This window comes from Zalophus californianus, chromosome 15 (assembly GCF_009762305.2).
Source record: "Zalophus californianus isolate mZalCal1 chromosome 15, mZalCal1.pri.v2, whole genome shotgun sequence".
Classification (NCBI taxonomy): Eukaryota; Metazoa; Chordata; class Mammalia; order Carnivora; family Otariidae; genus Zalophus; species Zalophus californianus.
The window spans coordinates 72192478-72208347 of NC_045609.1; the positions used below are offsets into that span (position 1 = coordinate 72192478).

The following is a 15870-nucleotide window of genomic DNA, read 5'->3' on the forward strand; positions in this document are numbered from 1 at the left end:
TGAACGAGGTGAAAATGTATGCCCCTAGAAAAGCTTGTATAGTGATGTTCAGAGTAGCATTGTTTATAATTGCCAAAAAATGGAAACAACACAAATGTCTAGTGAGTGAATAGATAAACCAAATGTGGTATATCCAAACAATGGAATATTATTCAGCCATAAAAAGGAAGGATGACGTGATTCATGCCCCAACATGGATCAACCTTGAAAATAGGATGCTCAGTGAAAGAAGCCAGACACAGAAGACCACATGCTGTATGATTTCATTTATATGAAATGTCTGGAATAGGCAAATCTGTGGAGACAGAAGCAGATTAGTCACTCCCGGGGGTGGTGAGGAGGGGGAATAGGGAGTGCTTGCTAATGAGTGTAGGGCTTCTTTTGGGGCGATGAAATGTTTTGGACTTAGTGGGGATCGTTGCACAACTCTGTGAATATACTAAAACAGGGAATTATATACTTTTAAAAGGGTGAATCTTATGGTATATGAGGTATGTCATTATTGATATAACATTTTATTACAAAAACATCTTTGTACCCATTACATGCATGCTAACATTGGCAGAAGAAAAAGTAACCTGTTGGTTTAAGTTTGGGACTGAAAGTCAAAAATTGGGTGACTTTGATCCCATCGTCTGGCCCTGCTGTCTCCTGAAAACTAAGCAAATTGCAGCAAATTGGTTCAAAAAGGCACTTTAGAGATCATCCAGTATCTGCTCCAGCCCGTTATTTTATGGAAGAGCCTCCTGAGGCTGAGCAGGAACAGGTGACTCGGCCAGGACCACAGAGGCGGGGGGCTCGTCCAGCAGACCCCACCCAGCTGTCCTTTCTTTCCACCCTCCCCTCCCCTCTCACCCCCCTGAAGAGTTGGTTGACCCTCCTCTCAGCTGTGTTGAGAGTCCTAACGAAGGGCTTGAGTGTATTATTCACAACATAGGAAGCCGGGAGACTCAGTAAGGTGCCAGATGAGGACACGGTGGGTGGAGAAAGAAGCCTCTTCGTGTGTCTGAACAAGGTCTGCTCTTCTTACGGGGCTGTGCGTGGTTAGTGCTCGTGTGTCCGAGGATGACTATAAGAGGTAGGAAACGAGGCAAGGAGGCAGTAACTAATTTTTTGGCCACAGTTGCAGGGTCGCTGAGGACACTAAATATTAAGACGTTATTATTAATCAGTACAAAGGAATGTTGGCTGAGTGGGAGTGATGACCTCTCCGGGACTCTACCCTTTTTCTGCAGTGAAATTTTAAAGGCTGGACTGATTGGGACAGCTCTACCCAAACCCCCCAATACTTGCCTTTTTAGACCACAGCGATCCCCTGAAAGTGTGTTTTGAGGTGGCTAAGGAACCGTCCTGACAACCCCTTGTCTCTGCTTTGCAAAAAGAAGTTTAAAAAATACTGCAATCAAGTATTGCACCCTGTGATAGCATAAAATCAGATAGAGCATGGCCCGCCAAATCTGTTCGGACTGTCCAGAGCTCCTGGCCAACTGACTCTGCAGTGTCCCTCAGTCATTTCCCTAATCTCCCAAGAACGCAACTCTGATTTTCTGTGATTGCATTTTTTTGGATCCCATGCGTAGCTTTGTCAGAGTTTTACTGTATTTAGATAGCTCTCCAGAAATAGCACCACTTCACCTTAGTGCAAAGCCTTTTATAGCTATCTGTGGTGTCTTTCAAGCCACAGGTAACATTCAAAGATAGCTTTTAGAGGGGTTATAATTACAAAGCATTTGTTTCTTTTTTAACTTATTATTTGGTGTGGGTTTTTTTTTTTTGCATAAAGCTGCATTATTTTTCATGTTGATCCTTTTTAATGGTTATATAGTAACCCAATGAATTGAACTACCATAGTATATTAAATCATTCTTCTAAAAGGATACATTTACACTGATTCTAAGATTTTTGTCTATTGATTAAAAAAAGAAAAAACACCTGTAATCAAACCCCTCTACCTGCAGTGAGTTTTCTGATGAATTATTTTTCAGAATCTGTTACATAGATTACCTGCATCAGACTCCCTGGGGCAGAGGAAGCTGATTTGAAATGTAGATTCACAGCCTGGTCACATACCCACCACCAATTTGGAGTCTCTGGTGATAGGATCTGAAAATCTCCATCATTCTGCCTCCCAAGAGATTTTTAAACTCTTTGGAATTTGAGACTAACTCAAAAGATAAACTTCTTAGACTAGGACTGTTAGTTAGTTTATCATGGTAACTTACCACTGATGGAGTCCTCACTAGGTACTAGGAGGCACTGTGCAGCACTTAATCCTCACTACTGTTACTTTCCCTACCTTAACAGGGAAGGAAACTGGCTTGGCTAATAAACTTCAGATCTAATATTTGAGCACCCATGGCTCTGGAGCCCGTGTTCTTAACCCACTTGAGTGGCAAAATGTTTAGATTCTGGAACCCCACCCCACCCCTGCCAAAAAAGGTCCATGCATTGCAGTCACAACTCCCCGAGACAGTAGTCAGTCTATGAGCCTTCACTTTCAATCTGGTTTAGTCCCGTTCGAGAGGAATTGGAAAAATTTTGGAGAGACTCCGGCCTCAGACCTCCGTTGTCTGGAGCCAGACTCTAAGTTAGAACTGCTCCACAGAGTAAGGACCACAGAGGTGGCAGGGTTTTTCCTCATTTCCCAGAGTTCAGAAGTCTTTAGGGATCTCACCAGACCTGCAGAGAGTTCGAGTGGGAAAGGCGGATTAAGGAGAAGTGGAAGGACAGATAGCACAGGCATTTGAGTGCTGAGTGATAGGAAGGGCACACGCCCCACAGGCCAGTACAGTTGGGAGCCTGGGCTCCCATGTCTTTGACATTTGATTTCTCTACCCACATCCAGGAGGCTCATAGGGCACACTGCCAGGGGCCTGAAGGCCCAGGGAGCTCCATGGTCACTGGGGCACCTTGGCTTTTGATGAACAGAGAGCATTGTGACCATTTAGGTAGAATAGTCTAGAGCAGGGGTCAGCAAACTTTTTCATTGAGGAGCCATAGAGGAAATACTTCAGGCTTTGCCGGCCATGTGGTCTCTGCATAGACAGTACATAATTGAATGGGCATGGCTGTTTCCCAGTGAAATTTTATCTGTAACAACTGTCAGTAGACCAGATTTGGCCCACAGGTTGTAATTTGCCAACCCCTGCAGAGAAAGACCACTGGCTTTGGAATCAGCCTGACTGTTTAAACTCCAGTTCTGACCTCCACTAGCTGGGTGAGAGGCAGGCGACTTGAATGGCTGTGTGATGTTATGGTTAAGAACTTGGGTTCTGGAGGTGGAGGGCCCAGGGTTCAAGTCCTGCCTCCACGTTCATGAGCTGTGTGACCTTCGATAAGGCCTTTCCCTGAACTCCCCGCATCTCAGCTATGGTGAGAATTATCGGAGCTTAGTACCTACACACACACACACACACACACACACCCCAAAAAAACCACAGTTGTGCCTGCCACATGAGAAGTGCTCTGGAAATATTAGCGTTTAGTATTACTGTCCTTTGGGCTGGAGTTTCCTCATCTGTTAAATGAGTACCTTTTACCATAGTTGGAAGGATTACATTCAGTAACAGGAGTAGGTGAAATATTTGGCATGAAGTGGCAACTCAGTGCTAGTATTATCCTTTAGAAACAGGAAACAGTTTGCCTTTCCAGGAACCCTAGAGGAAGACTTCACACACACACACACACACACACACACACACACACACACACACGAGCTTTGCCTTTCCAGGAACCCTAGAGGAAGACTTCACACACACACACACACACACACACACACACACACACACACACACACACACACACACACGAGCTTTGGTAAAGGTGGCAGTCTTCTCGGAAGCCAAAATCCTCTTGGTTGTCCTCAGTATCTCATGTGTGACCCAGCAGAGCGTGAAGAGGGTTGTGGGTACTTGGTGTGCTCTCTTCCCCTTGGATAAGCCCCTTGCCCAAGCCAGGCTGTGCTCACTAGACCCAGGACTCGGTTGGTGGTGTTCCCCAGCATCTTTGCTCACACCCTTTCCCCTGAGGGGTGGCGTAATCCATGGACCCACCAAGACCCCATGAGACACTTTCCCTGCTGAGGAGCCTGTTCCTTACAGCTCTTCCCCACAGTGAAGCCCTCCTCAGATCTCTCGTTGTCATCCTTTGATTGATAATTATTATTTGCTGGTAGGTCCTGTTTCTTCAGCTAGACCAATAGTTTGTTGAGGGCTGGGGTCATGCTATGCTTCCTGGTCTCCCTCTCACTATCTTCCCTTTAGAGGGTCCACAGTAAACACCAATGAGCTGAAAACTGGCTTTCTAATTGATGCAGATGCTGATATATAGTAGAGAGTCTTCATTCTGGGAGCTATCCACTCTTGTTGACATTTATTAACTTAATGGAGCTCCACAGAGAGAATTGCCCTTAAAGAGCTCACTTAGGACAGAAAGCAGTAAAAGTAAAGAATATTCTGGGCCTGGTCCATAAATCCTTCCAAGCACACTCCTCCTTGCTCTTCCCTCACCTCTCTGCTGAATGGAGAGGTCTTTGAGGACTGAGAGGAAGAGGGAACCACTAAATGAAAGGAGCCTAGAGGGATCTCTCAGGAGCCGCTTGGAGGAGACCAGAGCAGGAGAGATGCCCAGGCAGGAGGGCCACGTCGGGCTTGCATGAGAACGGAGCGTTTTCAGTGTTGCGTTTCAAAAGTGTACACCCATTCACACATGCACACGCACAGATTGGCCGTGCCTCCCGTCAGTTGGATGTTTGCACATTAGAAGAATCACCGTAGGGCCCTCTGGGAGGCAGGCATTGCCTTCACTGACACTCAGTGTGATCTGAGAATAATTGTGCACCCCCAAATCTACAGTCTGTGATTAGCACTTCAGAACGACGATCTAACAGTTTTCTCTGTGTGTACAGTTAATATCCGCCATGATTCCATCAGCCTCAAAGCTGTTTTTCATGTCAGATGTGTTGCCTACCACGGAAAGGTTTGGCCTAAAACCCATTGTAGGGAATCGCCATGTTCTGCCCACTTGACTCTGAGAGCCGGCAGTTCTCCCCCACCCACCGCCCCAGGATGTGAGCGTCCTACTGTAAGATTTAATTTCAAGCTCAGTGGACCGTCCCTCTAACAAGGCTGTGCTGAGGTGGGACCTCTGTAACGTCCCCTGATCTGGAAGTCGTCCATCAGTTCAGCCTTGCAGCACCCAGCCCTGAGCTGGAAAGTGAGCCCCCCCCTCAGGCCTTCCGATCACTCTTACAGATGCACAGGGTGTTCTTCAGCTCAGTGACCTACTTCCCACCCCCCATCCCCCGTCCCTGGCCATAACAAAAAGGGAATGATACAGATAGGGGGAGGCGGGAGGTGGGTGTTAGACTCGCACACAATGAGGGTTGTCAGCCCTGAGCTGTCACCGGAGGCGGGGGGTGGGGTGGGCGCGGGAAGACAGAAGACGTGCCCAGAGAATGACACTATCACGTAACACAACAGAAGTGTGCGGGGTGAACCTTCAGTCCACGGGAAAAGTGCATTTCTACTCTCCAGTGTGGTTCAGGGGGTGAGAAAGTGCACGTCCCATGCTGGAATCATCACTTGGGGCCTCTGCTGGGAGAGCGCAGCTGTCACATCTGTGGGTGACTGACGCTTAACCTTGTTTTCTCCTTCCCTGTGAGCTCAGAGGAGGGCGCACAGACACAGGCCTTGCCCTGAAATACCTTCTGCGCAAGGGGTTTCCCGGGGGCAGAAATGCCTCCGTGCCCCAGATCCTGGTCGTCTCCACTGACGGGCGGTCCCAAGGGCAAGTGGCGACGCCCGCCGAGCAGCTGAAGGAAAGAGGCATCACCATATTTGCTGTCGGGGTCCAGTTTCCGAGGTAAAAGCCTGGGTGGCGCTGGGTCGCCCTACGGACTGTGGAGACTCTTTACAGCCACGGGGCGGGAGGGGATCCGGCCAAACCGCCCTGGTCCTTCCCGGGCTCTGTCTTTTCCTCACTCTGTACGTGGCGCCGGAGCGCAGGGAGCTTGAATCTGAGAGTGTGCGTTGTCTCTGGTCCGAGTACCGGCTTGTCAGTGCCAGAAACCTGACTCAAATTCCTTGGGGCGGAAGTGGAAAGTCACGGACTCCTCTAATTGTACTGGGTGGGTCCAGGGGGGAGGTCCCCTGGGGTGAGCAGGAGCCAGGGCCTTGAACGCCGTGAAGACCCTTTGTGTCCTCCGCGCGCATCTGCCGTTCCCTCAGCCTGGCCCTCAGAGGGGCCTGGAACCGTGGCTGCAGGCAGCGCCCAGCTCCACCCCCGAGAGAAAGACTCCTGTTTCCCGTTTCCAGTTGAATAATCAAGAAAGGCTTCTCATTAGCTTGAGTCACAGACCCTCTCCTGAGGCCAGGAGAGTGGGGGTCTGTGGCGGGCCGCTCCTTTCTCCAGACGCTGGGAGGCGCTCTCCACGGGTCCTCACTGCTCCCAATCTTAAAATTGGAGGTGCCTCTGTGGGCCCCTCGTTGTCATGGGTGTTAAGTGAAATGACTCTGGTCCTGGTACTATGCCCGCACACAGAAATTTCTTTATTAACTTTAGTACATTTTCTATTCTCTCAGTCAATAGATATGCCAGATGCTATTCTAAGTTCTCGGGATGCAGAGACAGTACCAGGTGCCTGCCCTTCACGGAGTTTCCATTCTAGGAAAGGAACTAGATGATAGACTAGTGAATAAACAAGTAATGTCCTTTCAGGTGGAAATAAAGTGCAAAAGAGAAAAAGTAAGGGAGGAGGTTAACAGAGTGATGGGCATTAGCGAGCCCCGCTATTTTGGGGGGGGGGTCTGTCAGGAGTTGACTTCTGAGCAGAAACTTGAGTGAAAGGAGTAGCAAGCCTTCCAGACAGCAGGGAAAAGAACAGTCTAGGCAGGTGGGTGGCAAGCACAAAGGCCCTGAGGCAGTAGCTAGCTTAGTGTGTCCACCAGGGAGTGTCTGGAAGGCGCAAACAAGGGGTGGATTACAAGAAACGGGGCAGAAGAGGTAGGTGGGAGTCAGGTCTAGAGACTCCGTGGGTCGGAGTCAAGACTTAAGAGCTCATTGCGAGTAGATTGGGAATTCTTTTGATGACTTCGAGCTGGGAAATGACATGTATCGGCTTACTGTTTTACAAGATGACACTGACTGCCAGGTAGAGAATAGAGGTGGAAGGAGAAGCCATTTTGGGGGACGTGGGGTATCGAGTCGGGCAGCCTTTGGAGCTGCTCACACAAGAGGTAACGGTGGCGTGTAGTGGGGAAGCACTGGGAGCCGCTGAGGAATGGTCGGACCAAGGGTCTGTTCTGAAGGCAGAGCCTCAGAGTGGCCACTGAATGGAACGTGGATGGAAGAGTCAAGGATTTGGGGTTGAGCCCCACAGGGAAAGGGGGTGTTGTTTCCTGAGATGGGGAGGACTGGGGAAGAATCAGGGAAGCAGAGTTCTGTTTCAGACCCAAGTTTGAGGTGCACATGGGACAAAAGCTGAGTCAGCAGCTGGATGTTGGAGTCCGGGGCACAAGAGAGAGGATAGAGACCTTGCACTTGAGGATGGCATTTATCGCCTGAGGATCGCCTAGGGGGTGAGTGCAGAGAGGGAAGACCCCCACGGACCAGCAGGTGCAGTACCAAGGGGACATTCCAGGCCACGTCCTGGTGGTGCTGACGGTCGCCACCACCGTCACCATGCTGTTGTGTGTTCCTGGTGGTGAGACCGCCTTACCGTGGGCTCTTTGTGTGTCCTCGCATGTGAGGAGATAAATCGGTGAGAGAGGAGATGAGGGTGTTGCCTCCTGGCTCACCTACCCCGCCCCGCCCCCCTCCACCCACCGGTGCTGAATAGACTACCGTGCACATCACAGTTGCCCGGTTTGTCGGTGAGGCTGGAGCCTCCCAGATGGTGGAAATCCGTGGCCAGTTCTGGGCTTCTCTAGCTGCTAGTGGGAGCAGTGCTTCTCAGACCATCTGTGGCGGGGGTCCAGTTTGCCTTGCTTTGTGTGTTAATCCATCGTGGCCTGAGACTTTAGAGAAATACAATACAAATGAACTACTAGGAAAGTAAAATAAAAAAGAAAGACTCTGAGCTCAAATGTTGACTATTTGATTCAAGCAGACCGAAAAGGACTCTGTCAGGTTGCTGTACAACCAGGTTCTGAGTGTTCATTCTCAGTGTCTGTGCTTGTCTGGTTCTGGACGAGGGTGAAACAGTATGGGGGCCTGCATCGGCCCACAGACCATACTTTGAGTAGCCCTCACTTAGAGGACTCGAGAAGCCCTGGGTCAGGAGAGGGGACATTGCTCAGCCACAGGAACCATCTGAGGAAGCCCATTGGGTTTCTAGGCTCTCCCGACTCCTCTCACCCAACTGCTGGTCAAAGGCTGGGTCACTGTTCACCATTGGTTCTCAAAGTGTGTTTCCTGGACCAGCGGCATCAGCAAGTGAGAACGTGTTAGGAACACACATGATCGGGCCCTACCCCGTTGAATCTAGGACTCTGGGGCGAGGTGCCTCCATCGGCAGTTTATCTGGCCCTCAGTGATTCTGATGCCCCCCAAAGTTGAGAGCCACTGCTGTGGGCAGGGTGAGGCTCTGTATGGGGTTAAAAACCTGCCTCTTTCCTCCTGGTAGTATTCATTGAGCCCCTTCCCTGATGGTTCTCAGCTCTGGCTTTTGTAAAAATGTGCTGCTGGGCTGGGAGAGCGGCCCTCTGAACAGCCCCCTGTGTGTGCCAGGTGCTGTCCTCATCCTGGAGGGAAGGTCTGGCTTCCATGGCTTCAGAGGAGATTGGGGAGTTTTACATAAGTGAATTTTAGAGATGAATGAAGTTTTGGCCATAATGCCAAACCTTGGTCTGTTTGGATGAATTTCCAATGGGCAAGATTCTAAACACATTACTGACTACCCTGTCTTCTCAGAAAGCTTTCTCAGCATTATTTAACCCTTTCTTCACGGCCCAGGTTATCATGCCACTCACCATTTCTGTCCTGGGCCCTAAGAGCAGTGCCCTCTGGCTCTCAAAGTGTGCTGGCTCCTTCCTCCACACAGCCTCACGTTGCTGGCCTTTGAGTTTGTTCGTCCCCTGTCTCTCATTTCTTCAGGATTTTTCTCTGTCACAAGCTGCCTTGTTTGTTCTCGTCTTGCCACAACGTACAACCACTTTCCTTCATTTCCTTTCTGGTTATGTTTTTCTCATCGGCTCTGGGTGATGCGGCCAGACCACTACATCCGTGAGGACCGTGTCTCCAATAAGAGCTGCTGGATCTGAGGGGGAGGCTTTCCTCTGAGGAAGTTGGTGAACTCTGGCAGGCACATGTTAGGACCCATGCTTGAGCATCCTCGGGGTCTTGCTCTGGTTCACTTCTGGACCGTATCTGCAGCCTGGCTGGACTCTGGAGCGGTGGGGTCATGTTGCTGTCCACAAGGAGCCCATGGTGCAGGGTGTATGGTGTAGGGTGGGCGAGGAGCGGCTCTCACTTCTCCGCTGGGGCCTGGGGACAGGTGGGAGGAGCTGCACACACTGGCCAGTGAGCCGAAGGAGCAGCACGTGCTCATGGCCGAGCAGGCAGAGGATGCCACCAACGGTCTTTTAAGCACCCTCAGCAAGTCTGCTGTCTGCACCGTTGCCTCTCCAGGTAAGGCCTTCCAGGCTGGGAAGGAGTGGTCTTGCCCTTGGTGAAAGTGGGGTGGGGACGGTTCCCCAAGGCCGGAGGTCAAGAGGCTCCCCAGGAAGGTGGAAGGCAAGAGGAATGAGGTCTAGCAGGTTTGGTGCCGGGGTGCTCTGCTCTCTTGACCCCTGTGTCAGGCCCTGTGGGCTTTCTCAGCTGGGAACCCTGAGCTTGTCTCTGTGGGGTAGAGGGGCCCAGGGTTTGGGACCCAGATCAAGGGGGCCCCTGTGCCCTTCCCCTCCTCAGGGGGAAGAGGCAGTCAGCTCCCCGACATGGTCAGCTTCAGCTGGGGTGAGGTCTCTGCATTCCTGGTTGTCACCGTCAGGGTCTACCCAGGAGCACGTTATGTAAAAGGAACACACACGTGCAAGGATGTAAAAGCTGTGTGCGGAGGAAATGCTCAGAGCCCGGCCACCCAGCCAGTGCTGAGCAGGGGCCCTGCCCCAGTATGCTCTGCCCTGCAAGAGGCAGAGGGTGGCCAGGGTTGAGGGTGATGGAACCACGGCTAGGGGGAGGAGGCGTAACCCTGTCTTCTCCATCTGTGTGCCCTGCGGACACAGACTGCAAGGTCCAGCCTCACCCCTGTGAGCGCAAGACGCTGGAGACGGTCAGGGAGCTTGTCGGCAGTGCCCCGTGCTGGAGAGGATCGCGGGGGACCGATGCCGTGCTGGCGGCGCTCTGTCCCTTCTCCAGGTTTGTCCTCGTGGTCTGGGGTCAGAGCCGGGGGGCGTGTCTGGGTAGAGATGGAGGCTCACGTGCTGCAAGGAGAACAGCCGTTTGGGGTCTTGGCCCGGAGTGTGACAGGGATCAGACCTGGGAGGGAGACAGGGACAGAGTTGTGGGGTCACAGGGAGGGTCACAGCTACACAGTGGCAGAGTCTTGTAGACACACTGCCCAGGTGCCCGCTGTGAGCGAGGGTGACAGGGTCACAGCTGTTCTGGAAGGCTCATAGATGAGGCAAAGCCAGTCCTGTAGGGCCGTGGTCTGGACTTGGGATAGTGGTCTGGTAATTTGGTTCCTCAGAATAGTAGTTTCCATATTTACGGGGCTGAGCAAGGCAGAAGGCTTAAGGTGTTGGTTGAATTCCAGTTGGGGAGGCCATGGGGGATGCAGTGTTCATCAGAGCTGAGCTCAGGCATTCTAGAGCACCTGCTGCTCGGTGGTCAGCCATTTTCTCAAAAATTCCTGGACTGTCCCTTGGCCCTTCATCCAGACTTCCTGCAGGACAGCAGGTCAGCAACTGGTGATCCCATTCTCTTGCCTTTCCTGGAGAGCCAGGGGTAACGTTTGAACCAGCTGCATCTTTGCCCCTCGGCCCCACCCTCGGTGATGAGCTCAGGAGACACAGCAAAGAAACGGATTGGCTGAGAAGCCATGAGCCATCATGCTGGGCTGATGGGGAGTCCAAAGACTGTCTTGGCAGGGAAGGGCCGTGCCCTGCACATGGGTCAGAAGAAATAGGGCTGTGTCAGAGGCCACTAGAGCCCTCTTCAGAACCCAAGCTTTCAAGTGAAAAGAGGCAGTTCTTTGTTTCCGACTGAACATGTTCCGAGTGCCCGCTCTGAGTCAAGCAGCGTGCAGTGAGGAGACAGGTACAGATGCTGCCCCCAAGAAGCTCAGGGTCCAGAAGGGGCGTTAGACAAGAAGACCAGTGACCACCGTCAGGTGTCTCAGGTGCCAGGATGGGGCCTGTCCTCCCTGGGACATCACGGAGAAGGGGCTGCTTGAACAGTCTTGAAAGATGGGGTATCCCAGTGGCACCAGGCAGAGACGTTTAGAGGTGGGAGCCCCAGGAGAGGCTGATGGGTAGGGTGCACTTCATGGCTTTGTGCTCAGATTCTGGAGTCAGGCTGCTGAACTTCTAATTCCAACATGGCCACTAATGAGCTGGGACCCTCCCACCTCCTTCTTCCACATTTGAAAGGGAGCTAATAATAGTACCTACCCCATAGGGTTGTGGAGAGCAAGCAGAGAATTAATAGGTAGTGTGCACTAATAGGCTTCTGGAATGATGCCTACACATACTAAGCTCTTCATCAATTCTCTCATTCCAGAAACACTCACTGAGGGCCTCCTATGTGCCCAGCACTGTCCCAGGTCCTGGGGAATCGGCATGAATGTCTCAGAAACAAATCTGCCCTCATGAGCTGATACTCCAGTGGCAGAAGGCAGCAGTAAATACAATGAATGCCTAAAACAAACTGTTAGGTAGTGCTAAGTGCTACAGAGAAGAATGGAATGAAGGGATGGGTCAGGGTGGGGGTGGGGAGGTGGTGGTTGGGAGCAGGGTTGCAATTTTAAATTGAGTGGGCAGGGAAGGCCTTGCACAGAGTCCAGACCTGAGGGAGCCCAGGAGGGAGCCATGTGCACATCCAGGCAAAGTCCTGTGGCCAGTCTCTGCTCCAACAATGCCGATTCCCCCTGCAGGACTGGGAGGGGTCCACAGAGCTTTCTGGGCTAGGACTTGCAGTTTTATGAAGTCACTAGTAGTTGTGGAGAGGGAGAAGATTTCTCTTTAATGAGCTGGCAGCTTGGCAAACTCCTGATTGCAGCAACTCCTTGAGTTTTGTAATTGACTTGGCTTTTATCCCCAGTGGATGTTTTGCTTCGGGGAAGACTCTGCCCTAGAGGTGAGCCTAATTAGCCTGCCCCAGTGGTGGGCAGCCTGGGGGGAGTCACACAGCCAGATCCACTTGCCTAATTCCCACTCTTTCCTGCCCCCCCCCCCCCCGCATGGTGCTAGCCCCGGAAAGTAACTCATAATAGAAAGCTCTTCTCATATATAGTTTTGAGCACAGGTTATTTCCAAATTCTGACATGGTAGCCAATTTACATTTTTTAAAACTGTTCCTGGGTAGTCTGAAACATTCCCCTCTGTGTGTGCAGCTAAAAGCTGGGGTAGAATCAAAGAAAACAAGGTGGTCTTTCTTGACCCCTATCTGCATAGGAATCTTATATTAGCTTTTAGCGTCTCAAATAACCTTCTAGGTTTCCACATTCCTGTTAAACTTTTGATCTCTACCATTTGCTCCCTTGGGTTATAGCTGGAAGAGAGTGTTCCTAACCCACCCTGCCACCTGCTACAGGACCACCTGCCCAGGTACAGTCTGCCTCTTGGATTCTCTAGCTCTTTCTGGGCCCTGGGACTCAGCTGGCTCCTAAAGGGGCGTTTGCACTCCTGGGGCAGAGGGCGGAGTGGGAACCAGCTCTGGGGCGGAGAGACAGGCATTTCAGGGGCAGAGAAGCATGCCCCTACTGCACTCATTCCTCCTTTGCTCAGTGGTATTTTTCACTAAGAACGGAGTGAAGACTTTGGAATCGCCTTCCCTAACCAGTGCCCCTTGCATTGACAAGAGGCAGAGAAGAGTGCGCATTGAGCACCAGCTTTGCGGATAGGAAGCCTCACATCCAGCACGGAACTCTGGGCCACTTAAGCCTCAGTTTCCTCCTCTATAAACCAGGGATAATGGTTGTCCCATGCCTCGAATCCCCATTTCCCTGCTCTGTATCATAGGGGGTATCATAAATGTGAAGATTCAGTAGGTAATGCCCACAGAAGTGCTTCATCAGCTACGAAGTCCCAAGCAAACAGGTGGACTTACCAATACCGTTAGGCATCATTCAGCCTGTTTCCCAGTGGGCCTCCCTGCTCCTCACCTGGGGGTCCAGTGCATCCCACTGACCTGGGAGCAGAGAAATTATACTCAAGTGTACTGGCATCAGTCCTTTATGGATTTGCTTCTCCTGATGAGGCAAGGAGCACATCTCCTGGGAGCAGAGCCAGTGGTCCTTCCTACCGTGGGTCTGGTGATCTCCTTGGCATCCTCTTTTAAAGTTCCCACATTACTGGCTTCTGAAACACAGGAGACACTGAAAGTTGGGTTGTTTTTGCTCAGCAGTTGAAGTTTGAGCACCTAAGGCTTTGGAGCCACAGTGACCTGGGTCTGAGTCTCAGCTCTACTCCTTCCCAGCTATATGATCTTCACCTGACTTCTGGTCCCTGAGCTTCAGTTCCCCCATCCGAAATGAGGGGGCCTTTACAGGACGCACCTCACTGGGCAGTGAAATGAGATCCTGCGCGTGGGGTGCTTAGCACAGGACCTAGCACAGAAGAGCTGCTCAGTTAAAGGCCAGCGTTGGTGCTGTTATTGAGCCCCCCCCCGCCCCCCCCCCCGGTTGTTTCCATGATACACCAGCGGACAGAACAGCAGGCCTGGGTGCTCGGTGAGCCTCAATAATTTCTACCTTCAAAAACTTTAATTTCAGTGATGTGACCACCAAGTAGTATGTCAACATTTTTATGTACAAAGGACAGAAACTGCCACTTCCAGTGGTAACCACACTCAGCTACTTAGTAAGCCCTATGAACATAAGACACATGCGTTCATGAAGATCCCGTCTGTTCTCTGTAACTCTGGGAGGGAGGTCATGTGGTATTATCTGCATCTTGGAGTAATTGATACGGAGCTCAGACATTGGCCAGAAGGGATCACAGATAGGTCACTTAAGATGTGGGCTGTGGTTCCCTGGGTAAAATATCTCCTTTGAAAGAGACATTGCCCAGGATTTGGACCTCACATCCAAAAACAAATACTGTCTTCACCTGTTATGGAGTGTTGGTTTCATGCCAGACTTTGTGCTGAGACTTTCCATGGATTAGCTCGGGCAGTCCACCGTGAACAAGTTCTCATCATCCCTTTTTAGTGGAGGATACTGGGGCTTGCTGTGGCTAATTAAGGTGCCCAAGTGAGTGGAGGAGGCCACATTCATTCGCTCCAGGAGCCAAAGGCTCCCTCTTGGGCTGTGTCAGCCTGCAGAGGCCGTTAAGAACCACCATGGAGAACTTGAGGAATGGCACCTTCCACACCGCGATGTTCCCTGAGTCTCACGACACCTTTGCGGTCACTGTGATGCTACTGAGATCCTCATCCTTAGTGAGCCCAGGTCCAACACCGGTTCAGTGTCACGGCCACCTCCAGGGCTCCTTGGCAGCCGGGGGTGGTGATGAAGTCACGTCATGCAGTTTCCCAGGGCTGCCATAACAAAGTACCACAGACTGGGGGCTTAAACAACAGAAATTTACTTTCTCACGGTTGTGGAGGCGGCGAGTCCAAGATCAAGGTGTCGGCAGGTTCTGTTTCTTCTGAGGCGCCTCTGCTCAGCTTATCGATGGTCATCTGCTCCTTGCATCCTCACGTGGCCTGCCTTCTGTGCATCTCGCTGGGGTCTCTTCCTCTTCTCTTAAGTCAGACTGGATTAGGGCCCATCCTATGATCTCATTTAGCCTTAATGAACTCTTTAAAGTCCTTCTCTCCAAATGCAGTCACATTCCAAGGTACTGAGGGTTAGGACTGATACATATGGATTTGGAGGGATGCAGTTCAGGTCATAACAGTCCAGGGGCCATTAGCACATCCCCTGTGAGCCTGTAGTTCACGCAGGGCCTGATAGAGCCCACCACGGCGTGTCCCTTGCACCCCCACCCAGCCCCTCCTTTGTGCACCTCACTCGCTTTCCGTCCCCTTTGCCACAGGTGTGTGGCTAGGTCCCTAGTGGTCCTGGGGGAAAGAGGGAGCTGGGCCCTGGTGGGGCAGGGGGCACCCTGCCAGATTCACACCTCTGGCCAGACCCCTTCATGAATCTGAGCTGACGTGCTAGGCTGTTAATGGGCATCTCTCTGATAGGCGCTTGTGACTCGCAGCCCTGCCAGAATGGAGGCACGTGTGTTCCAGAAGGACGGGACAGGTACCACTGCCTCTGCCCGCCGGCCTTTGGAGGGGAGGCTAACTGTGGTACGTATGCACGGGACTTCTAAGACGGACCGTTGGGGAAGCAGTGGAGCCTGGGCTCCCCCATCCACTTCCCACCCCGCTAGCTACTAGGTAGAAATGGGCCCTTGAGTTTCAGAGCCACCTACTTTGCCAGCACACCACTGATCTGATGTTTCATGTGAAATAGGCTCTGAGTGCTCCATGAGTAAGTAACTCCGGTGGGTTGGGGTGCCCTGCGTAGGACAGTGGCTCTTGGCTTACTGGCTTTAGAGTGGGTCACTGCTCCACCTCCGAGTGTTGCTGGGCCCAGTTATAGGCTGACCCCAGTCCGACTCTGAGACCTGGTTCTGGGCAGAGTCTCATCTCCCCTCTCATAGGAAAAGGAGCAAGGGGCCTAAACCCTTTTTGGTTTTAAAGGTATGAGATGAAGCACTGGGT

General features: G+C 51.7%; 1 protein-coding gene across 12 annotated transcripts in view; it reads left to right on the forward strand.

Moving 5' to 3' along the window:
- VWA2 (von Willebrand factor A domain containing 2) overlaps window positions 1-15870 on the forward strand; it is a 52949-nt gene that overhangs the window by 21495 nt on the left and 15584 nt on the right. For 10 of the 12 annotated variants that reach the window (XR_003519735.2, XM_027592479.2, XM_027592491.2 and 7 more), the window contains 5 exons: window positions 5668-5862; window positions 9494-9627; window positions 10221-10353; window positions 12706-12761; window positions 15346-15453. Coding sequence is in view for 11 of the 12 variants with exons in the window: in XM_027592479.2 (XP_027448280.2) it covers window positions 5668-5862; window positions 9494-9627; window positions 10221-10353; window positions 12706-12761; window positions 15346-15453 (626 nt within the window). In the remaining variant the exon portion in view is untranslated. The remainder of the gene's footprint in view (window positions 1-5667; window positions 5863-9493; window positions 9628-10220; window positions 10354-12705; window positions 12762-15345; window positions 15454-15870) is intronic. The other 2 variants (XM_027592539.2, XM_027592556.2) reach the window with 2 other exon arrangements.